The sequence below is a fragment of the Musca autumnalis genome, unplaced genomic scaffold (assembly GCF_047663935.1).
Source record: "Musca autumnalis isolate F117 unplaced genomic scaffold, ASM4766393v1 scaffold_2, whole genome shotgun sequence".
Classification (NCBI taxonomy): Eukaryota; Metazoa; Arthropoda; class Insecta; order Diptera; family Muscidae; genus Musca; species Musca autumnalis.
In genome coordinates, this window is record NW_027411755.1 from 98,519,698 (window position 1) to 98,546,436 (window position 26,739).

General features: G+C 37.2%; 1 protein-coding gene across 1 annotated transcript in view; it reads right to left on the bottom strand.

Annotated features, from left to right (window-relative positions):
- The window catches only part of Ttc19 (tetratricopeptide repeat domain 19), a 114,957-nt gene that overhangs the window by 72,218 nt on the left and 16,000 nt on the right, over nt 1-26,739 (bottom strand). Inside the window, exon 3 of the mRNA XM_073968607.1 lies at nt 5,588-5,751. Within this exon, the coding sequence (XP_073824708.1) occupies nt 5,588-5,751 (164 nt within the window). The remainder of the gene's footprint in view (nt 1-5,587; nt 5,752-26,739) is intronic.

Below are 26,739 nucleotides of genomic sequence, written 5' to 3' on the forward strand. Positions count from 1 at the left end.
ACGAATGAGTTATCCAAAGTGTACACAATTGTGAATAAGTTTGACCAACAACTTGTTTTGACCAACACTACCCCTAGATTTTTGGCGCAGGAGACTAATTCAATTTGTTTCTGATTTATTAGTATTTCAATGTCTAGCACTGCGGGTTTGTATCCATTTGGCGATTCAGCCGAGATCATAATTGAGATTGTTAACGCAGTTGCTAACATTATTTATTGTACTGCTCAGATTTTGGCTCCTAGAGATTTTGGCGCCTAGAGTAAACTGTTTGTGTTCTATCAGATGGGTACGAGTTGATAAGAGCGGTGGAAGGGTTTCTGAAATTAAATAGCCTTCTATCAACGCACTTACGCAGCTATGATCTGCACGAAAACCCGACTGTTTATAATTTAACATGGATTTCACGTGGAGGTAATCTGAAACTTGTTTAGGGAACAACTTTGGATAGCAAATGCAAAATTGCTATAGGGCAATATTCCGTGTTAGATTTAGGTTAGATTTTAGATTTCCAAGCATCACACTGCTAAATGTTAAAAAACTGTTAAATAGATACGTTAAAAATGGCAGTATATGGGAAATCAAAATGCGTACAAATTTGGGGTCGATTCCATCAGGACCAATGGCGTTTTATTTGACCTTTAAGAACAGTTAAGTACTTCACCATACGCGACGCATCGAAACTCGAAATGGCGAGGGTCAGGGTACCGATCGCATTATTATAAACGAATATATCTGCCTGAGTAGTCTGAATGTTAGTAAAGATTTTATTAAACGCATCAGTATGACAAAAACTCCAAGATCCTTACGTTTTCCGACTTCAATATTAGGTATGACTTTTCATTTCTTCCATATTCTCTTGTTGCAGAGTTGATACATTTGTTTACCCTTATCCAGGCCAGACGAAATTGTTCATTTATTTTGGAGTTTGGTATAGTTTCCACCGCGAATATGACCCTTCCCTGTCTGTTATGAGCATTTTAATAGTTGAATTAAATCATATATTTGATTTTGAATTGATTTTTTGGGTTTAATGGTAACAGTTGTTTAGTACAAAAGGAGAACATTATCTTTGAGGAATTGAAGTTGTTGATCAACTGATCCAAAACTATATATTAGATTCCAATTGATCTGGTAGAATTTCTATATTAAATCATGTCTGGAAAAACAATGTTCCGAAATCTGGTCGTGAAGAAGGGTGCTGTAGGCATTGCTGACGAAAAATAGGACTAGGCGTGTGTTTACTGTGGGAGAAAAGTGGGAAGGATTCGTATTATTGTTGATATATAAACCCCACGAAGGCATGTTATTAGGGGTAAAGCGCAATGTTATTGTGGGGTTGATATACACACCTAATGAATATTTTTGCATTGTTACGTTTAATATCAATGAATACGTATTCTATGTCATCCCCTATATTTGATTTTATGCGAAATCTCGCGTTTAGATTCGTTTTTGTAAAGATAGCCACTCCTCCTCCTCCTCGACGTTCCCTATCAGATCTAAAGAAAGAGTATCCGATTATATGCGGCGATGGCGGGTTGGTTAACATGTTTGCTCTGCAAAGTTCCTTTACTTGATAACTTTCTGAAGTGACTAATGCGACACGCCCAATACATGTGTACAAAATAACAGCTCTCTATCTCAAACCATTTGGAAGATAGCGTGATTACAACAAACGGACGGACATGGCTAAATCAACTTAAAATTTTACTCTGATCAACAATATATACATTATAGGGTAGCAAATGATTATTTCAATGCGTTACAAACGGAAAAATAAACTTAATATACCCTCCATAATATGGTGAAATAACACATTAGACACTCAAAGTTAAAACAACGCAATATCGTAAATCGAACGACGCATAGTGAAAATTGGTATTAACTAGGCAACGACGACGAGCATTTGGTCGAAATTATGTCTATTACAGTGTTATCAGCTAGAACGCAGGAATAGAGGTATCCTGTAATAACTACATCATGGATTCCCATGGTAACACTATCTGAAGTATCCATGAGTTGTTGTGTATCAACTCTGTTATTCAGTCTATAAACATAACCTATTAAATTTTTTTTGTATTTGATTAAGTTCAACAAAATAGTATTCGATATTATCACAAACAGCAGATTTTAACATAGACTTTGCTTTTAAGTTATTCTTAGCATTGCAACACATACGCCACGACTTTCCATGTCGGATCTGAAAACAGTGTACCCATTTATTTAACTCAATCAAACCATCTGTGTGGTGGAAAACCATGATTCCAAGATACAAATAATATCAAGGTCGGAGTATCCAAATATATACTTAAATTCGTCAAGTTTGTTTACCAAACTTTGTGACTTAAAGTGACACAATTGTAGCCACTATCTTTGCTTTGCCAATATTCTAACAATGTTTTGGTAACATGAGAGAGCATCAGCAACGTAGATAAATGATAAGGACAAATATGTATTTTTAAGTGCACAGTCTTACAAAATGTATACATTTTATTGTTTTGGCGAATGTATCTGGGTATCTGAGATATATTTGAGAAAAAATAAAAGTGCCGTAATTTAATGCCAGACTTCTTGTACAGCTCGTTAAAGAGGACCCTTGCAGATTTCTTTGCATTGTTTAGTACTTTGTAAAAGCCACAATATTTATATCAGATTACAGATCTTGAGATCCTAGAAAGCATTGAAGTTTTCCTTGTGCATAATATACCTCCCTGGGTGTCGATAAATACACGTTTTTCCTGAGGTATCTCAGTTAGTTTTACTTTCATACATTGGCACCATTGTTTTTGTTTTGGTAATCAACTGTTGCCCTGCTAAAGTTTACTAAATGCTGTATTTTTACTTTTTTCTCTATTTTCGTATCAAAGAGTAAAATCTCTCTCTTACCCCTAAAGGAGGTCCTTTTTCGTGATTCAATAACATTGGCTATAACTCTAAATTTCTTCATAGTACGAAGACTTAAGGGGTGAGTACATAAGCTGCCTTGCCTGCTTACCTTGCTTGCTTCTGATAAAAGAATAAAAAAGAAAAGGGCAACCCAGTTCGAAATTTGCTCGGCCTTCTTTGTTCTTTTAATTTTTATTATGTCAGAAATGAAGCAGGAAAGCAAGGCAATCAGGCAAGGTAGCTTATGTACACAGGCCTTTAGTTCTTGAATATAATTTTCATCAGTCTCGTAATTAATTTCTTCTGCATCATAAGCTAAAGCAGAAACGACCGGTAAAGCTTCGTCATCTTTTAGAGCATCTATACTGGTGGTCTGGTTTTCCAAAGTCAGCAACCCAATTTCTTATTCATCAATTAATTTTCTGATTGTTCTTTCCATGATAGTTGATGAGCTAGCTTCTCCAGCCCGCGTATTAATCGCCGTTACTGGAGCAGCGACAACGGGTGGAGCAACCATCACGACTACATCATTAACTTTCACGTAGTTAACCACTTTTGCAACAGTATTTGGGGAAATCGGAAGAACCAAAACCTCAGCTTCTTCTGCAGTATCCATACTTTGGGTTTCTGTAGCAGCGTTGACTATGACAAAACTCATTCTTGTATTTCTGTCGGTCTCTGAGAATCCTTTGGCATGCATATTCGCAACGGCTTCCCACGAAACATCACCGCAAACGCTTTCATTTTCATTTCTTCAGCATTTCCCTGTTGAATCCCTAACTACCTGGAAACTCTACTTCATTCTTTATGTTCACCATTTTAGGTGCTTTTCTGGAAATGTTTCCACTTCTCACCATGCGATAACAAATTAGTAAAAAGTTGAATTTTTCAATGAGATTATCCTCTTTAGGAAACTCTCAAATATTCAAATATTCAATCAATATTGACGACGCAATATCGTATCTTTCTGTGATATATTTTGCACTCGGAAACTCAGTTTTGATCTCAGTTTCCAAGCATTCAAAATATACTCTAAATTTCTAATTAAACCTCCTTTTAATATTTTTGAATCTCGCAGTATGTATCTTTTTCATACTGTCCCAATGGACTTAAGCTTACCATCTCAGCTATATATTTATATCTAGAAGGAATTCGGGCCTCCAACGAATCCGCCTTTGATTCTACACTAATATCTATTCTAATTTGACGATATAGTAAATCAAACTTTTTTATTGTGAGGCGAATATGCTATGCATTTCAATGGAAATTTTCCCATACCGCGGAGCTCCCTATCATTGTCTACAAAAAATGCGTTCTAATCCCTTCGCTTGTTTCCTTGGTTACAGATTTTGAGCAATTTTACTCATTTCTGAATATAGCAACACAATATATTCGCCCAACATCTTTTGATGTTGAATGAATTCTCCAAAATTCATCTTGACGAAATAATATATTGTGCGCTTGAAGAAAACAAATTTAAACTTCTTTGTGTTTTTCTTATATACACATGTTACCTAATGTAGTCACTTTTCTTCGTTTCACTACGTGTCACGTCTTAGTGCAACCCAAAAAACTACGGGAAAACCCAAGAATGAAAACACGCGGACTGGTGTGTCTTCATCAACGGATCAAAAGAAACTAAAATTTTATTTAGTTATTTGTTTCAACTATACCCTAAAATTTAATCTAATGCACGCTGTACCTAGAAATGCATTATGCACCTACGCACACACACGTTGCGGTGATAATTCAACATACATATTTAATTATCGACGCTTTCTTATCTTTAACACAACTATTTTGGGGACGGCATTTGTTACATTATTTATGACCGACAGTTTGTTATGTTTAAATATAGATTCTTAGCACACATGCATTGACAAGAAATCTACCTGACTCCATTAACAGAAAAGTAGTTTGTACAAAACTCAACAATCAGATTGCTTTTAAAATAAATTGAGGAATAATGTATTTGTTACAATAACAACAGCAATAACAGCTCGATAAATCTTAGAGAATAGACCTACAGCACAAATACAGAAATATAACATAATTTCACTTAAACTGTGAACATGTGAACGTTTAACTTCCAAATCTAAATTTATTTCGCTAAATCTTCTATTATTCTTAAATATACAGTCGAACTTCTCAATAACGAACTTCCCTGTAACGAATACTTCTCTATAACGAAGCTTTTTAATGCTTAAGTGGAAATTCTCACACAAAATTATCTCTCTGTAACGAATTTTGAAAAAAAAAAAACATTATTAATTTTAGTTAACACAATAAATGTGAAACAAAACATATTCGTTGATGTTTTTTATTGAAGTTAATACTAAACAGGAGAAGCAAAACTCATTTATCAACGCTGTTAGAATAAAAATTGATTTAAATTGCGTTAAATTTCCAACGACTATTATACATAGTTTCATTTCATTGCTTTAAAATGACTGGTTTGCCATTTTCCCGGTTTCTCTATAACGTAGTATTTTGCCGGTCCCCAACTTCCACGTTATAGAGAAGTTCGACTGTAACTTTATATCGACCTATTCCTTTCTTAATTCACCACTGCCTAATTATAAATTATATATTGAATTTTAAGTTTTATGCAACAATTTTGAAAATTGGGCTAACTGGCTAAAATTGTTTCAATATATGATAAATGGAATAATGCGCATGACAGCGAATATGTTATTCTTACCAGTATTTGGCCAATCCATATAATTCCTTAAGTTCGACATCATTAGGATCTACCACTGCTCTTTCCTCTATTTTTTGCATTGTCCAGTTAAAACCAAGCATTGACTTTTCTAACTCTCCTTTAAGTTGGGCGATATTCGCTAATTTTAGACTTATGTGGATAACCTAAAAAAATAAAACAAAATCGCATAAATCAATACGAGAAATTGATAATCGAAAAGATTTATTAGTGTACGGGCTAACATAAAGGAGAAAAAGGGGGTAAATTGGCATTTTTGATTTTTCGTTTTCTCATCCCGTTGACCTTTCAAAGGAATTTCAAATGACGTTTTTCGCGGCGTTTTTTTTCATCACTTCCGCGATTATGGCTCTCAAAGGTTTGAGGCCTTGTTGTCAAAAGGGATAATATTTTCCTGTAGGTGGTAAATTTGTAGCTCTTGTTATAAAGAACATAAATGTTCTTCTTCGCTTACTAGGTTGGTTAACTGTGAGTTACAGAAAAATGCCTGCATGTGGAATAATAAATCTCAACAACACAGAATAAAGCACAAGCGTTTGGCCGCACACCGCATGCACACCACCAAAGCAAAAACACATTTTTAATCGAGAGCCCTGTTGTTACTCTCTTTGACAAAAATTCTCTCTCTACCCATAAAAAATATGTTCTGTCATAAGAAATATGTTTGTACCCAAAAGCAGGGTTTCGGATTCGATCCATTTTAGTTCGACTCCCAATCTGTAGTCGACTTTTTTCACGACTCCAAATTCGACTCAGAGGTAATTTTCAATGCCACCCAAAAATATTAAATATATACAAGTTTCCAATTTGTTCCTATATGTTGTTCTTTTTTATAAGATATGCCTTGAGAGAACATTCGTTCTAATATAATACTCAACTACAAAACTTGCTTATAAATCCTGAACATATCCTGTATATGTTAGATACGTTGGACTTCAGCTTCCCGAGCCCAGTCGATCACGGATGCTGATTGACAGCCCGTGTATCACCTCTACAAATTCTCTCTGCGGAGACCGGAGAGTGTAGATACTAACGGGCGGCGGTTATTGTCGGTTTGCTCATTTTGGTACATAGAGACTCTGCTCTCACTGAAATAAATGTAGTTGTAGTAGTAAAAAGCCGACGATCCTCTGCGATCACTAAGATCCTCTGAATGAACCTCTGCGTTCACTTTTGTTTTATCTTTAGAACCGAAAGCACCAAGGCCTCTGCGCCAACTCCAGATTGCAAAAAGGCAATCTTGTTGTTACAAAGAAACATTTATTATTATGAAAGAACTGATACCTCTGTGTTTTCATTTATCTTTTCTTTTCGCCTCATTGCTCTATACAAACATTTGGTCGCATCGAGCCGGATTTGCGAAATTGAGAAGTTTGCCTCTTTTCTCCCCAAGGAAAATTATCAACACCACATCCCCTCACATACCGCATCACCACATCATTCATTTGCATCAAAATCATCATCTCATCACAAAAAAATCATCTAAAATCAAGGTACGTAAGTTCAGTGCATTTTGTTTGTGTGAGATTTCGTTCTTTTTTTGAAAACAAAAGTGAAAAAAGTGTTGTTAATTTTTGCTATCGTTGAATATACAGTCCTCTATAAATTAATTTGCATATGCATCGATTAATATTATTCTGAAATCGACTCGTGTTCGCATTATTTTCCATTTCATCGCGAAATAATCGAAATTTCCCATCAATTTGTGCTAATTTATTATTTACCACAAAAACAAAATATACTTTTCCTATTATAATTATCTGCCCGCTGTATTGTGCATACTTTTCCTTTGCTTATTGCAATATTCCCCACACATTTTACATTGCCGAGTGATCGTTTTGCGGTCCACAAATATTCGTATTATTTTCTCTCTGAAAATAATATAATAACACTGTGCAACATTTTTGAGCCAATCGCGTGCAAGCAACTTCTGTCCAGAATTTTATGAAAGTAGAGGACCAATAGGCAAAAACCATATTTGGGTTTTGTTTTCTTAGATCGGGTTCGGTTTTTATGGCATCATCTAAACATGGTAAAAGATGGAATTTTTAAAACAAATCGGGGCTGTATCTCTGAAACCAATACGAATCTAGTTTTGGCATCTGCAGCAAAATTGTAGATAAGAGCAAGAAGCAAATATTTGGAGCAATAGTGAACTCGAAAAACTGCATTTATTGCCTCAAATTGTACAATATATCTAAAAATTCTATAATTTGTGTATATTTCGCATCGTATATCCCAAAATGTTAAACTCTTCTTAATGTTACGTTTTGGGAAAATATTCTCTGGAATGTAATACACAACTCTGCAGAACATTATATTGTTGTAAAATGCCTCTATCGCCTTGTTTATAGCAAATTTTGCAACAACAATTTGGTAAATATTTCAATAATTCATTGAAATCCCCAACATGAGAATAAACAGCCTGTGTGAACATTGTTTGAAATAAGTTTTGTAAAAGGTATGTTATGAAATACCCCTTAAACAACGTGAAATAACCATTTTAGAGTTTCAGAATGTTCTGAAGAAATGATGGTCACATTATTTGGAAAACTTTTAGAATGGTTACTTGTTTCAACTCCCAACAGTTTAGTTGTTACTGACCAGAATTTCAGAAATTATGTAAACTTTTCTATATTTTAACGTGTTTGATGCGATATATGCAGCTTTTCCTAGTTCATCTGTTTGACACATAAGTTCTACTATCTTAGGGCTACAATATTGCTGAAGACTGCAAAGCAAAATTCTTATTAGTTTCGGAGATAAAGGTCCGATCTCTGGATAAAAGGCTAATTTTAGGTCGGTTTAGATGAGGCCATAAAATCTAACCCCGATCTAAGAACACAAAACCCAATTAAGGTTTTTGTAGTCTCAATATGTACTTTCAGAAAATTCCCATTAGAAGTTGTTTGCATTTCCAGTGTTGCACAGTGTAATCCATGTGCCCTTTTTTCTAAATAGGCCACAAACGTACCAACAATTTATTTAACTCTCTTGTTTGTCGGGTAATTGCAAAAACAATTATAATACGAGCCTTTTTTATTTCTTATATTCAGTAAGAAATATAACAACAATTTATTTATCTCCCCCGCCTGTTTATTTTTTGATAGCGTCAGTAGTCTATTCCCTAATAAATATACCAACAATATTTGCCTATCCAGCTCTCACTACTTGGTCGTTGTCGTTGGTCGGTTCGTAGCGAGGTAGTTACTACACACACACCCACGTTACCCACTTTGATTGCTCTGTCGACGCTACTTGTGTGTTTCTTTCTCCCCTCTGTGCGGTATTCGTTATTCACCATTGTAAAAAATTTAGAATTTTTTAAATTAATTTTTTTGTAAAATATTTTGGATTTTTTGTTTAAATTGTTGTTTTAATAAAAATCACACTACATTCGGCATATTATCTGCAATATTTACTGCTTTCTTTTGTGAGAAAAAAGCGATAATTTGGTAAATTTTTCTGAAATTTGTGCTAAGATATTAAAAAAGAGTAGTACACGTGTACGAGCCCTAACCACTAATAATTCGTACACATAGCATTTTTCAACAACGTGATATTAAAATATGCATATCTTCAGAACTATAATGACTAAACAAACAAATGTTTATTATTCTTGAAGATAATTTTATTCTCTTTAGACATATATTAATAAAAATACATATAAAGAATAGGTCCTTTTAAAAAATGAACAAAAACGAAAGCTCATTATTTTATACAAAAATATTGTGACGACTATTAATTCGTACAGTCACCAATTACCACTGTTAGAATTATGTTACGTCATCTTTGTTTATTAAAGCGGTCTCGACCAACATTGGCGTGGTACTGACTAGCTTTTGACAATCTTCTGGGGTTATCGAGTCCAAAAATTTTCTGAATTTTGGACTTTAACCCGTTACAGTCCGTAGGGGTTCGTTTCGAAGCTTTCTTTTCATAATAGCCCACAAATTTTCTTTGGATTAAGGTCTGGACAAGAGGATGGCCAATCCAGGACCTCGATTCCATTTTTGTCAAGCTACTTTTTCGTATTTTTAGCAGTATCGGAAAAAACACCATCCTTTGCAACTTGATTCAGTTCTACATTTCGTTGTGGATTTTGTATAATAGAACTTTGATTTCGCTTCATTCGGCTTCACTTTAATTGAGTTTTTTTTTTAGAATTTGTTGAAATTTAATTCCGAAAAATGTCGGTCGCTCCCTTAACTCAATTTATCGATAAGGTAATCAAGTTTACTACTGCCTTCAGTGCCATTGAAGCGGAAAATCATACGATTTTCAGTCTTGAATTTGTGGAGTAAGGCTTCAGATGCATATGATAAGTATATCGATCATTTGATGACTGAATAGGGTGCTTCTTCAGAAGAAATATCTTCTGTTGACGGCAAGTATGAAAGTACCTGCGAAAAATATGTCATTTGTTTGTCTGAAATAAATGAAAAACTAGAGAACTTAAAGTCGTTGAAATCTTCTCCTGCCACTCCAACTGTAATGCACAGTAGTACCCCTCACAGTACCCCAGCACAAACCAGTCGTAATATGGAGACTAGGGTGTCCTGTAGATCAAATAGGCTGCCCGGTAATTCTAATTCGGGAAATATTTTTAACCATAGTTTGAATTCGCCTCCTCTATCTAACAATGCGCAGCTTGATATTCAGAGTCCTGCAAATATTTCGATATCTAATTGGAGTTTGCCTCCATATGTTTCTAACACTATGCACAATCTCAGATTACCTCCGTGTGATATTGATGACTTTCATGGTGATTTCTTGTCGTGGCCTACCTTCCGTGACCTTTTTCAGCCATGGTTATAAATAACTCTGGGCTAAGTGACATTGAGAGGCTGTGTCACTTAGTTCAAAAAACCAAAGGTGAGGCTAGGGAAATCGCTTCTAAGTTTCCGCTCGCTCATAGAAGTTTTGCTCTTGCATGGAAAGCCCTCAAGGATACTTATGACAATAAAAGAATCCTTGTAAACAGTCATTTAAGAATTTTATTCGATCTTCCATCTTTAACAAATGAAACGAGTTCAGGTTTAAAAACATTGCGAAGGGGCAAAAACGGTTGTTTGTCTACAATGTCAGTCTATGACATTGTTACGGATCACTGGGGTCCTATTATTGTTTTTATTTGTATCCAGCGTCTGCAAAACTTACACTGACACTCTGGGAACAGAGTCTCACGGATAAGTCATCCTTATCGTCATGGGCTCAGCTCGATTCTTTCCTCACGGATAGAATTCAGACGCTTGCCTGTTTGCGTGACATAAAAGGTATAGATTCCTCAAATTCTCCAAATAAACGCGACGTTAAGGCCCATTTGGCGAAATCTTCTCCTAATACTATAAAATCATATTCAAAACATCGTTGTGTTGTCTGACCAAATGAAAATCATGCGCTCTACTCTTGCCACCATTTTAAAAAGTTAAATTTCGAGTAAAAACTTACCATTGTTAAAAAGCAAGGCCTGTGTTTTAATTGTTTGTCAAGAGGTCATTCGTTGGAAACTGTCCCCCCAGTACCCATAGTTGCAATGTATGTCATGAAAAGCATCACACTCTCATGCATGAACCCACAAGATCGGCCTCTACTAGTAGTATAACGTCAAATGTGACGCCTCCGGCTCCAGCCCCTGGAACTCCACCAAATTTCCTCTTAGATAATGTTGCGTCTACCTCCACAGGAGCTAATCCGACTGTAGTAAACCGCCAGGATTATCACACGTCTCAGAATTCTAACGTTCTGCTTGGTACTGCTATTGTTAACATCGTTCACAAAGGAAATTCTTACCCAGTTCGAGCCCTCATTGACCCTGCGTCTGAGGCTACCTTTATAACTGAGCACCTTCAAAATAGATTACAATTGTCAACTCGTTCCACCCTTGCGAACATTTCTGGTGTAAATGGTTCCTCCTCAGTTATCTCCAGAAAAAATGTCGTATTTGTATAGGTTCTCCGTTGAGTTCCTCCGGTCTATTGAAAACTGATGCTTTTGTTCTCCCCAAGATCTCTGGTAATCTTCGTTCCATTGCTGTTGATCCTGCTTTTTCTCGTACTTTGCCTAGTCTTCGTTTCGCTGATCCAAACGTTCGATTGCCGTCCTGTGGATATGTTGCTAGGCGCGGATTTATATCCTCAAATATTGTTGCCGGGGGTACAACAAAACGTCGTGGGTTCTCTTTTGGCGCAAAATACTGTCTTCGGTTGGTTACTTTCTGGTCCCATCACTTTGCGGGTATTCAACACAATTCTGCAGGTTAGTAACGAAGACAGTCTTAATAAAACCCTGCTGCAGACTAAAAAGCGCAAAGTACTTTCGCCATTAGGCACGTTCAGCAAGAAGAACTATAGGTACACAGGTACGAGAAAGTCAGAAAGTCGCTATGTTGCACCCTACGCACCTGTGCTGAACTTCCTCAAAATTTCCAATTTGCTAGAAATGGAAATGAGGTTTTAAGAAAACCCTACCTCACCTCGACTTAGCTCATACCCCATCACCCCGTTGTCAATATTGTAAACCAGACCTCCGAAGAAATATATGTGTTTGCTCTTGTGTCCTCTAAGTTGTCGCTCAGATTCTTTACTTTGTAAAGGCAAGTGGAAGGAAACATCCCCAAAGAAATTTTCGAAGATTTAGTTGTAATTCGACTTTTTTAATTGCCACATACATTTTAGAGAAGCTGTGATGTAAATTTGAAACTCTTAACGTCGATGCCGGTAACGTTCGCGTTGTAGACATTCGAACAGCTCAGGGTATTATTAGGCGACCAGTCGTGAAGTTAGTCGTGTTGTCTAATTAAGCAAAACTTCCAACCTCTCTCTTTCGTGTTGTTATTTGTGTTAGCTATGGCATCTCAACAAGAATTGTTCCCTGAAGTGGTTTTGTCTGATTTTGATGAAGAAATGATGTCCGACCGGGAAGTGGAAGCCGAAATGAGGGCCAACATTCCGGAAATACCGATGCCAATTGCTGTTCCAGCTATAGATATTGCTCCCACAACCTCCGTCTCCAATGTAGGCGTGAAATCAGCAACACCTTCTACCCACGCTGTAGACCCTCACCCTGTGGTTTCCAAAACTACAACCCCTTCCGTCCAAGGCTCCCAAACAGTCAAAACTACATTTGCCAAACCCCCAATCCCATGCCCAATGCCCATCCAATTTATAAATGTCCAACATTTAAAAAATGCCAATAGAGAAACGTTTTACGCGGTCGCGTACCGAAAAATTGTACAGTTCCCTTTAGGTGTAGCTATTGTAAAAATAAGCCATGTTACACTTGTCAAAGAACGCAAAATCCCACTACCCCTCTCGCGCGGAACCAAAATCTTCGACATCGGTCGTACCTCAAGGTATCTTTCCGGTACCACCAGCTAATGTTTTGCCATCTTCAGTTTAATCTGTAGGACGCCTCATAATGCTAACCCCCACAGTGGACGGTCGTTTGTGTCTGCCGAAAAATACAATGCCTATAAGGGCTATACTTGATCCGTGTTGTCAAGTAAGTCAGGTGTGCGCGTCTCTGGTAGCTGAACTAAATTGGCCATTAACGAAAATTTACACCATGGACCACGCGGTGTAACACCTGCCATGTCTGCACCCCCGTCTATTCACGAATCATTTGTTGGCCTGGAACTAGCGGATCCTACCTTCGATCGTTCTGGTCCAATAGCAATGGTTCTGGGGCCAGAAATTTATTCTAAAGTCATATCGCCCAGAATAATTACCCAACCCGGTCTTACGTTTGGATGGGTAATATCGGGTCCAGTACAACTATAAATAACTTTGAATGAATTTATTTATTTGAATTGAAAATAATAAACTCTCACACATGAATTGAACTTACGAACCCATATATTACTTAATTCGCTTGTAAATATTATACATATCTTGATACTAATTTAATTTGTTGATCCATTTAAATGTATCAAGGTGGGCGGCAATGTATAAGTTAGATACGTTGGCCTTCAGCTTCCCGAGCCCAGTCGATCACGGATGCTGATTGACAGCTCGTGTACCACCTCTACAAGTTCCCACTGCGGAGTCCGGAGAGTGTAGATACTAACGGGCGACGCACAGTGTTGCCGCGTGGACAAAAATCAAAAAATTTGATGTTAACTTTTACATATGTTTATGTTTTTTTCTTACAGTAAACACATCCGATACAAGGTATCTGAAAAAATTTTGTCGATATGTGCATCCATAATGAAGTTATAGCTCTTTAAATATGAAAAATATTTCCCAGGTAATCTAAGTCGATAATCATATGAAAATAAGGCGACATTTAAAATAACATTTTCTGAAAAATTTGTTGATAATACTAAAAGTTTTTGATGGGGATTTGATGAGTGGGCTATAAATATAACGTTTTAGTACAAAACGTTGACATTAACTGCACATGGGCAATGTACCGTTATCAAGAAATCAAAATTTAAATTTGATAAAATAAATTAAAAATTCTTAATATTTAGTAGAGCAGATCTTTTGATTGCCACCTATTGCCACCTTGGCTCCTGTTTTCCGTTAATTGGACATATCTTCCAAATCAAAATGTGTAAAAACATTCTGCCCCTCCTTGCAACCTTCTGAGATATATCGGTTCAGATTTTATATAGCCCCCATATATATCTTTTCCCAGTTTTGCTACAACTCGTTCAATTTTGATCGAAGAGCCTTAAAATTTAGTATGTGTTATTTTCTTGGGCTCCTGAGGAAGTTTCACCGATTTTCACATAAATCGGTTCAGATTTGGATATAGCCCCCATATATATCTTTCCCCGATTTTGCTATAACTCGGTCAATTTTGATCGAATAGCCTTCAAATTTAATATGTAATATTTTCTTAGGCCCCTGGTAGCTCTACCGATTTTCAAAGAAATCGGTTCAGATATGGATATAGCCCCCATATATATCTTTCCCCGATTTTGCTATAACTCCGTCAATTTTAATCGAATAGCCTTCAAATTTGATGTGTGATATTTTCTTACGTCCCTGAATAGGTTCACCGTTTTTCGTAAAAATCGGTTCAGAGTTGGCTATTCTATCAAAATTTACCGAGTTATAGCAAAATCGGGGAAAGATATATACGGGGGCTATATCCAAATCTGAACCGATTTTTGTGAAAATCGGTAGAGCTACTCAGGGGCCTAAGAAAACATTACATATTAAATTTGAAGGCTATTCGATCAAAATTGACCGAGTTATAGCAAAATCGGAGAAAGATACATATGGGGGCTGTTTAGGTGAGGGAGGGGAAATCCATAGGTTTCTTCGATAGCTCAACGATAGCTCAGGTTCCCGAATGTTGAGCAGTGGAGGGAGAAAAGAACCAAAGAAATAAAAACACAAGCAGTATCAATTTAAATATAATAATAGGTATGCTGGAAGTTTATTTATGACTCTTTTCATACAACAAAATAGATTACCTTTTGTAATCGGTGATAGTGGCGACAGAGGCCTTTTAGTAATAACGCGTAGACGTTATTTCTCGACTAGTGACTAATGGCAAGTGAACGCAGAGGTTCTGAGTGATCGCAGAGGATCTCATGTCATATACTAATACAACTACAATTATTCCAGTGAGAGCAAAGTGTAACAAAGTGAGCAAACCGACAACAACCGATGCCCAGCGGCGATCCGCACACTACGGTATCCGCAGAGGGAATTGTAGAGGAGATGCCAGTGCGCCAATCAGCATCCGTGATTGATCGAGCAGGGGAAGTTGTGGGACAAAGTATCTAACTTATACATTGCCGCCCACCTTGATACACGTAAGCGTGGATCAACAAATTAAAGCTAGGAATAATTACTATGAAGATTTATAATATTGTACAAATGTTTTAATAATAGGATTTATGAACGTAAATTCAGATTTCAATTGAGCTATAGTTCAAATTGGAAATTAGCGATTTCTATAACGAGTAATTAAGAAATGATCGACTCCGATATTCGCTCGATTCAAGGATATGGAGACGAGTCATTGAACAATTCAATTTATCTTGCAAGATATAATTCTACCGAGTTGTTTCAACAATTAACTATAGTGGTCGATTTCAATGTAAGGTGCGAGATTACGTACTAGCGGCAAGAGGAACCGAACCGGTGAGGAGGTACACGAAATTGATTTTTGGCCACGCAACGAACTCACAACTATGTTTGGCGGTTCCCAAAAGCACACTATTATCTACGGAGGAGTTTGGTGTTGTCCGAAGACCGATCCAACAAACGAAGTTCTCGACTTTTGACATCAGTAAAAGCCGGAGTGGAGGTTGGACGCGACAAGGAAGAACTAAATATTCGACTTTTGACCTTGGTAAAAGCCGGAGAGGTATTTGAGCGCGACAAAGAAGGGCTAAAAACTCAACTTTTGACCTTCGTAAAAGCCGGAGTTGATTTCGTCAGAGTTGAAGTTATTACTCGACTTTTGACATATGTAAAAGCCGGAGTGGTATTCAAAGATGGCGATGCAAGAACTTTTCTATTGCGCAAGGTATTAGAGTCTGGATTATTGCTTTGATGTTTGTTAGAAGAGCGGGTCGACATAGTACACTTAGACTCTCGACTTTTGACATTTGTAAAAGCCGGAGAAGTGCAGGGCAATGTAGAAATGCCTGGAGGGTGTCGGGGCTGCGACAAAACACAACTGTGATCTCGACTTTTGATCTCAGTAAGAGACGGAGACAGTTTTGATGTGGTCGGAGCAATAACTCTTCTAACTTGTGGCCGGTGGAGGAGGCTATGGTGCCGTTGTTTGCAAATGTTGCAATTATATTTGCTGTTATATTTCTTAACAGCATGACCACGACATAAGCAATTTATGCAATAATTATGCTTTTTCACAATCGAGAATTTGTCCTCAAATGATAGTTTAATAAACTGCGGGCAGAGACGAAGAACGTGGCTCTGGCCAGAACAAATTGGGCAAGTAATTGTCAGCAAATTTGTGACCTGATTTCCATACAAGTTTTGGATACAAGTCAATGTTTGTATCCTTTCTGTGAGGAAAGCATCTAAGTCTTTCCAAGAAGGCAAAGACGACTTGTTTTTGATACTTTGCTCCCACAGAGTCAAAGTCAATGATCCGTGATGACGTCATAGACTGTCATTGCAGCTAGACAACTATTAATTCCACGCTGGATAGTTTTCAAACAAGAACAAGTTTCGTTATCAAAAGTAGGAAGATTAAACAATTGCTGGATGTGATTATTCACCAGGATACGCTTATTGTTATAGGTATCCGACAATGCTTTCCACGCGAAGGCGAAACTAGAATTGGTGAGTGGAAATCTCGAAACGATTTCGCGAGCCTCACCGGAGGTTTTCTGTACTAAGTAGCACAAACGTTCAATGTCAGAAAGGCGCGCATTTTTGATGTACAGAGCGGTGAATAGATCACGAAAAGATGGCCAAGACGTAAAATCACCAGCAAAAATATCAATGTCGATAGGTGCTAAGGGCAGACTATGGGTATCGACAGTTGAGTTGGAATGGATAGCAAGAGAAACAATTTGTGGTGGTGAAGGACTGACATGTAATGTATCAATCTGTAAAGGGACAGACTCCTTTAAAGACAAACCAGATGAAGACTGTTCAGAACAAAAGGTGATGTCGTCAGTCTGGGTACTACACGTTTTGACAATTTTGGAAAGTGGTGAAATTTCTGGCTGTGCAAACTGCGTAGAAGAAGAAGACAGAACAGGATCGTCCAATAGCAAATTGGGAGGTGATATTTCTTTGGAAATATTTGAAAGTGAAGCATTGGAATTCAGACTTCTTGCAGACTGGGAAGAATCTGTCATGGATGAAAAATTGTCATCTGAAATAGGCAATTTGTGAGAAGCTATAGAAGTGTGATCAACGTCAGTTGAAATTGGTGGCAATTGAGGTGAAGATTTGAAACGATTATTTTCAAAAGAGTCACTACTACAAGTTGTGGAGGAGGAAGTTTCTGGCTGAGCAAGAACGATGGGAGAATCAGACTGCACAGGAACCGATAAGTCAGATTCGTCCAATGATAAATTGGAAGGAGTTCCTACTTCAGGAACCATCAACAAAGCACTAGGTGGGGAACTCTTGTGCGAACCAGAAGTGAGAGGAGGTAGTAAGACTGGTGGAACTATATCAGGTGAAAGAATTTCAGTGCCTGAAGACTTAAGGCGTTTAAGATGTTTGTCAATGTTAGACAAACAGCGGATATAGGCCATGTAGCAGGTACCATATTTTTCCTCAACGACATCAATAACATCATCCTGTGCAGTCTCGGATGTCGTGAGGTAGGTTTTGCACTCGTCATAAGCGCACTTGACTTTAAACCACAATCTTTGAAATTCTGAACTGCGAATTTCGAGATTATAGACAGTATATGTGGACTCATTAATCCGTTCAAAGGATGCTACACATTTCGAAAATATGTCCGAAGCTCTAACAAAACGAGTGTGTGGGGTGACTGACATTTTGAATGTAAAGAAGCAAACAATCAAAGCGAAAGGTGGGAAAGAAATAAGAAAATTTCACAAAACCTCCAAAAGTAGCAGGGCGATAACAAGTTTAATTAAAGTAGGGCGGATTGGGAGATAAGTTCAAGAAACTTTCTCAGGGCGAGCAAAAAACTACTTTAATTTGACCAAACAATGCTAAAAAATCTCAAAAATACAAAAATATAAATGGTGCTACCAAGTGTAGGGTGTATGATATGGTGAGATAAGCCAATGGTAGGGTGTAGGTTTTCAAAATCCAACGACAAGTAAGCTATTTCTACGAAAAAAAAATGTTTGCCCAAGAAAATCAACGCAAATCAAATAATTTGTCAGAAATATATGTTATTTGGTTGACACGTTGGTGCAAGTATGCCAAAAGTAGGGTGTATTTGTCCAATAATACGGAAACCCCTACGGAGACTCAAATATTATTCCAAAATGTTTAACAAATATTGCCAAAAACAATATAAAAAGAGTCAAAAAACAACTATTTTTCACTTATATTCTCTGCTAGAAATAGGTGCAATAAATGCCGAATGTAGGGTGAATTTGTCCAAAAATTTCAAAAACCCTACTGCCAATTAATTATATTTCAAAAAATTATCGAAAAATTATTTTGAAAATTAATTATTAAAAAAAAAACTATTTGTGCTATTTTACCCCACTGTGCTAAACCATCAAGCGATGCTAGCAGAGAAATGGCTGTGTGTGAACAGCGAAACTCCCACTGAAGAACAGACGTTGCAAGCGACCAAGCAAGTGAGTGCTGAGGATCAGCAGAGGTTTTTAAGGGACGCTTAAAAGGGCGGGAAAGTTGTTGGTATAATTACCATGTAATTTCTCAACTTAGAATAAATACCTGACCGACAAAGGTAGGAGAATAGAAAAACGAATGTGTTTGGTTGGTGATGGACGATCTATACAACAACGAAATCAAATGCAGAGAATTTGGATGGTGCGTTGTTATTGTAAATTTGGCAATGCAAATTGTCAAAGGGTTTTAAGTAAACCGAGGGGGAAAACAACGCCAAATATTTTTTGCTTGGCGAGGATCGCAACAACACAATAAACCAAACGACAATATGTATATGAAGTGTAACAATGTATGTTATGTTGTTAGTGTAAATTTGCCAATGCATATTCTCAACAGAAGGGCTTCGATAGAAAAAACCCTGGGGAATAACAACAACAATCGGTGCAATGAGAGTTATTATTTACCAAAGGGAGAGTGTAATAACCGATGCAAATCCGATTGGAAATTTGATGGGTTTTGTTTTTGTATATATCATAGCGAATTCTCACTAAAGGTATCGGCCTTTCAAATGAGATCAACACCTAAACGAATTGTGTGATACTATGCAGAAAAAGAAGACGTTTTGTATGATCAACGCGACGTAGGGTGATCAGTACAACAAAATAAAACTAGCAACAACTAGGGTTTCAAATGGAGGAACGAAATAATTAACACACGTAGTGATGTTAATAGTCGACCAGAGTGATTTTTAGCTACAATTAGGAATTGCAATGAGTGTGTTTTATGAGTGTGTTGTTATGGTGAGACCAAATGATTTGGAGCAAATCTAACAAAAATAACAACAACACGAATAATGATTTGTATGATCAACGCGATTGGGGGTGATCAGTACAACAACGATTTCAACAAGTTTTGTGTGTACTGTATAATAGGCGAAATAAGGCAACGAATTTAATTCACTCGCGTAGGATAATTGAAATTCGACCAATGATTTACTTATTTACTGCTCAAACGAAAAATATTAACACTCGCGGTAGCTCACTTTTGATAGAAATCTGAGTTTACGTACCTGGTGTTAGTATGGTAATTTGTTGTTGTTTAGAGGAGATGCAATTTTCTTCAATATTTGTCCGTTCTAAGACAACAACAAATGCTTCAAATCTCGTTGTATCACAATACAAGAGGGAGGGAATAGGCAACTGGAGCAGCGACAACAAAAAGGCTGGCTTCGATCCGGCTCGATGCGACCAAATATTTAGGTGAGGGAGGGGAAATCCATAGGTTTCTTCGATAGCTCAACGATAGCTCAGGTTCCCGAATGTTGAGCAGTGGAGGGAGAAAAGAACCAAAGAAATAAAAACACAAGCAGTATCAATTTAAATATAATAATAGGTATGCTGGAAGTTTATTTTTGACTCTTTTCATACAACAAAAAAGATTACCTTTTGTAATCGGTGATAGTGGCGACAGAGGCCTTTTAGTAATAACGCGTAGACGTTATTTCTCGACTAGTGACTAATGACAAGTGAACGCAGAGGTTCTGAGTGATCGCAGAGGATCTCATGTCATATACTAATACAACTACAATTATTCCAGTGAGAGCAAAGTGTAACAAAGTGAGCAAACCGACAACAACCGATGCCCAGCGACGATCCGCACACTACGGTATCCGCAGAGGGAATTGTAGAGGAGATGCCAGTGCGCCAATCAGCATCCGTGATTGATCGAGCAGGGGAAGTTGTGGGACAAAGTATCTAACTTATACAGGGGCTATATCCAAATCTGAACCGATATGGACCAAAGTTGAAATATTTCATTCCTATGCCCTTACAAGTACTTCTGCAAAAATTTATCAACCTAGGTCAACTCCTTCTATTTTTGTCCACTTTTGTATGGAAGCGGCAACACTGTGCGACGGTTGTTGTCGGGTTGCTCGTTTTGATACATAGATACTCTGCTCTCACTGAAATAAATGTAGTTGTAGTAGTAAAAAACCCGATCCTCTGCGATCACTAAGATCCTCCGCGATCCAATGAACCTCTGCGTTCACTTTACTTTTAACTTTAAAAGAGAAAGCACCTAGCAAAAAGGTAATCTTGTTGTTACAAAGAAAAAAACCAATTCAATAAACCAGCAAACATTTATTATTATAAAAGAAATGATTCCTCTGTGTTTTTATTTATCTTTTCTTTTCTCCTCATTGCTCTATACAAACATATCCCATTAATAAGTAATCTAAATAAAACCGAATTAATGTTCCACTGGCGCATTAACTGTGAGAAAATCTTTGAGCTTTGAACATTGTCAGCTTAAATGGGATGTAACCAACGATGGTTGAACGAGTTAGTCATTGTTAGACAACGAAAAGAATAAACACACACTCGCCCACGCCTCCCGTCAATTGGAAATTAAACTATAAATATAAAAAAAGAACAAATAAAGAAATATAAACTAAATAAAAAGAATACATCTAACAAAAGTCTTTCGCTCTAAAATTCAGGAGTGGGATTAACACGCCTCTCCATAAAAAATGTAAAAAATGTTTTTAATATTATTGCCAATCTGCCTGAAATCAACAAGTTTGTTTAACGAAAAAAAAGAAGACGAACAAAAATTACCGAAAACACGATTTGTAAAACAAAACAACAACGTCAAAAAAACAAGACGAACAAAAATTACTGAAAACTGGTTTGTAAAAAAAACAACCGATTTGTAAAACAAAACAACAACGTCAAAAAAACAAGACGAACAAAAATTACTGAAAACTGGTTTGTAAAATGGATATAAAAAAGTCGTGTGAAGCAGATGTACAGAAAGAGGTAAATGCGGTGGGAGCAAACACACAAAATGTAACAATGCGGCAAAAGAAACTGATGAGTGCGAACAAAAACAAGAAGTTCTGCCAAATTAAGAGGTACAAGAAGAAAAAACAAAACCTACAGAACAACAACTACAGCAAACAGAAGAAGTGCCGGATTTAACACAAGACAAACTTAGTGAGTGGCTGCTTGGAGGAACTTTTGGCAATACACAAAATTTACAGTCGCAAAACGAGAGTTAATACTTAGGGAAAACGAAATGTTACGACGTTTGCCCAACACCGCTGGCAGAGACGTTACAGACGTAGCAGACAACAACACGTCGTTGCAGTTGGTAAGCAATTTTATACCAGACTTTGATGGGACTTCAAACGCAAACTTCTGGATTAAACAGATGCGTGACCTCCAACGTTTGTACAACCTTTCCGACAATTCTTTGTGCTTGCTATTCGCGATGAAGCTGGTTGGCCGACCATTGTCTTGGATGCATGCGCGTCGTTACACCATGTTTGAAGACGTCGCAGACATTTTTGACCAATTTTGTTTCATGTTTGGGTCGTCTGAAAGCAATATGGAGACTCGTAAAACATTTGAACGACGCATATGGCAATATGGAGAAAGCTTTACAGACTATTGCGATGACAAGGTGCAGTTATCAAAAAAATTACTGTTGGACAAAGATGAGTTATTGGAATACGTCATTGATGGCATCCCCAATATACAACTTCGCCGTCAAACCTTGATGCAAAGATTTAGCAATGTCACCGAGTTGTCCAGATCGTTGGCTGCGATAAAGTTACCGAAAACGAAGTGCTGCTGCAGACAAAGCTGATGTTCGTTGCTACATTTGCAACAGTATGGGTCATTATGCGGCCGACTGCAACAAACCCCGACGTCAACCAGGGACGTGCTATGCATGTGGCGGAACAGGTCACACCGTGTCTGGGTGCGAAAAAAAACAAGAAGAGACGCGTTGCCGGCCGGAACGGAAATTTTGCCATCTTCAAATGTTAATTACTTTGGACTATATTATTCTTCTTTAATAACTTTTGGATTTATTTTTGTTTTCCTCAAATGTAATAATAAGAACATTGAATTGAAGTTACTGGTATTTGATTTTTCAATGAAATATTCGGTGCTGTTGGGAACAGAATTTTTTGGAACAAACAGGAAGCAAGCTACCGTTGATCGGTCAAGATTTGGTACAAGAACCACGACAAAAGTTAGAGCTTCCATTGCGACCATTAGATCATTTACAAGTTTCCGAGTTTGATTCCGACAGAAAATATTCAGAATTTGCAAACAAAATATTAGCAATAGATATTTCGTCAAATTGTTTAGATTACAATTTACAGACTGGAAGTAACGTTCCACATTGTGTTTTAGCCGACCTAAACGTACTGTTCAAAGAAACCTACGTGAGTATAGTATGTCCAGAGGTACGAAATGAAGCTTACCCTGGACAGTTCCAAGCCTTTCAATTGCCCACCAAGGCGGTTTCGTATGCTGAAAAACTAGAGATGCGGAGAAAAACAAGAGTTACAGAAAATCTTAGATGACTATTTGCTGAAAGTTATAATTAGGGCCATTGAATCTGAGTACGCTTCACCTCCAGTCTTGGTAAAGAAAAAAACTGGAGACCTACGTATGTGCGTAAATTTTAGGAAGTTGAATAATGTTACAGCCAAACATAATTACCCTATCTCGATAATAGATGATTTGCTGGAAACCCTAACCGATAAAAACATTTTTACGAAGTTAGATCTTAAGAACGGCTTTCATCATGTCTTTATGAACGAAGATGCCATAAAATATACAGCATTCATTACGCCACTAGGGCAGTACGAGTTTCTGCGCATGCCGTTTGGCTTAAAAAATGCCCCGTCAGTTTTCCAAATGTTTACAAATGCCGTTTTCCAAGATCTTATTCGAATGGGGGATGTTGCTGTATATTTAGATGATATTATGATTGTTATGAATGACTATATGTTAAAAGAGGTTATGTTAAGATTGGTCGAAAACAAATTAGAGTTGCGCCTAGATAAGTGCAAGTTTTTGCGGGATAATGTCAGGTCTAAGAGCCGACGACAGGGGTTTAGAAGCCATACGAAATTTTCCGATACCTGACAAAGTGCGTTCGGTACAAAGCTTTATTGGCCTCTGCTCATATTTTAGACGATTTATAAAAGATTTTTCGATAATTGCTAAACCACTCAACGATTTGATTAGAAAAGATAAACAATTGTGTTCGGCAAGCTAGAGCTTGAAACGTTCGAATTATTAAAAAGTAAACTCCTACAAGCACCAATTTTAGCGTTATACAACCCGTCGGCAGAAACAGAATTACATTGTGATGCTAGTGCTTTAGGTTTCGGCGCCATCCTTATGCAAAAACGGGACTACAAAAAGTGGCAACCGATGTTTTATTTCTTTAGACGTACAACAGATGCCGAATCGAATTTTCACAGTTTCGAACTAAAAACCTTGGCCATAGTTTATGCACTCAGACGATTTCGTATTTATTTGTACGGCAAACCGTTCAGAATAATTACAGACTGCAATTCGCTAACTCTTACATTAAATAAAAAAGTACTAAATCCGAGAATTGCTAGGTGGGCATTAGAGCTTCAGAATTTCGATTATACTGTCGAACATAGAGAAGGAAAACGAATGCAACATATAGAAGCATTAAGTCGAGCACTAGATATTATGATTGTATAGACGAATACTTTCGAAGAAAACTTAATTATTGCACAAAACAAAGATACAGAAATAACAAAAATTAGAGAAAAGTTACAGACAAGCGACGATAAATATCATGAAATGAGAAATGGCGTTCTTTATAGAAAACTTAAAACAGGAAAGTTGCATTTTGTTGTCCCCAGTCAGATGGAATCTCATGTTTTATACCGTTATCACGATGAAATGGGACATGTCGGTATTAATAGAGTTACAGATTTAATACATAAAACTTATTGGTTTCCTAACATAAACACCAAAGTTAAGAACCATATTCAGAATTGCCTGAAGTGCACAACATTTTCGCCGAAGAGTGGTCCGATTAAAGGATTTCTGCGTAATATACCGAAACCGCTGAAACCTTTCGTAGTAATACACATAGACAATTTCGGACCGGTTGACAAACATAGTTCAAAAAAACACATACCTGTTGTAGTCGACTCTTGTTCCAAGTTTGTCAAATTGTATCCTACGAAAACTACCGCTACTAAAGAAGTTATAGACGCGATAAGTGAATATTTTAGATATTACAGCAGACCACGTTACATCTTTTCCGATAGAGGGTCTTGTTTCACTTCGAATGATTTCAACAAATTCACTGTGGAAAATTATATACAACACATTAAGATAGCGACATTTGTTGTAAGCAGGTAAGTTGGTAAGCAATTTTATACCAGACTTTGATGGGACTTCAAACGCAAACTTCTGGATTAAACAGATGCGTGACCTCCAACGTTTGTACAACCTTTCCGACAATTCTTTGTGCTTGCTATTCGCGATGAAGCTGGTTGGCCGACCATTGTCTTGGTTGCAAGCGCGTCGTTACACCATGTTTGAAGACGTCTCAGACATTTTTGACCAATTTTGTTTCATGTTTGGGTCGTCTGAAAGCAATATGGAGACTCGTAAAACATTTGAACGACGCATATGGCAATATGGAGAAAGCTTTACAGACTATTGCGATGACAAGGTGCAGTTATCAAAAAAATTACAGTTGGACAAAGCTGAGTTATTGGAATACGTCATTGATGGCATCCCCAATATACAACTTCGCCGTCAAACCTTAATGCAAAGATTTAGCAATGTCACCGAGTTGTGCACATCGTTGGCTGCGATAAAGTTACCGAAAACGAAGTGCTGCTGCAGACAAAGCTGATGTTCGTTGCTATATTTGCAACAGTATGGGTCATTATGCGGCCGACTGCAACAAACCCCGACGTCAACCAGGGACGTGCTATGCATGTGGCGGAGCAGGTCACACCGTGTCTGGGTGCGAAAAAAAAAGAAGAGACGCGTTGCCGGCCGGAACGGAAGTTTTGCCATCTTCAAATGTTAATTACTTTGGACTAAATTATTCTTCTTTATTAACTTTTGGATTTATTTTTGTTTTCCTCAAATGTAATAATAAGAACATTGAATTGAAGTTACTGGTATTTGATTTTTCAATGAAATTTTCGGTGCTGTTGGGAACAGAATTTTTTGGAAGAAACAGGTAGCAAGCTACCGTTGTTCGGTCAAGATTTGGTACAAGAACCACGACAAAAGTTAGAGCTTCCATTGCGACCATTAGATCATTTACAAGTTTCCGAGTTTGATTCCGACAGAAAATATTCAGAATTTGCAAACAAAATATTAGCAATAGATATTTCGTCAAATTATTTAGATTACAATTTACAGACTGGAAGTAACGTTCCACATTGTGTTTTAGCCGACCTAAACGTACTGTTCAAAGAAACCTACGTGAGTATGGTATGTCCAGAGGTTCCGCATATACGTTACGAAATGAAGCTTACCCTGGACAGTTCCAAGCCTTTCAATTGCCCACCAAGGCGGTTTCGTATGCTGAAAAACTAGAGATGCGGAGAAAAACAAGAGTTACAGAAAATCTTAGATGACTATTTGCTAAAAGTTGTAATTAGGGCCATTGAATCTGAGTACGCTTCACCTATAGTCTTGGTAAAGAAAAAAACTGGAGACCTACGTATGTGCGTAGATTTTAGGAAGTTGAATAATGTTACAGCCAAACATAATTACCCTTTCCCGTTAATAGATGATATGCTGGAAACCCTAACCGATAAAAACATTTTTACGAAGTTAGATCTTAAGAACGGCTTTCATCATGTCTTTATGAACGAAGATGCCATAAAATATACAGCATTCATTACGCCACTAGGGCAATACGAGTTTCTGCGCATGCCGTTTGGCTTAAAAAATGCCCCGTCAGTTTTCCAAATGTTTACAAATGCCGTTTTCAAAGATCTTATTCGAATGGGGGATGTTGCTGTCTATTTAGATGATATTATGATTGTTATGAATGACTATATGTTAAAAGAGGTTATGTTAA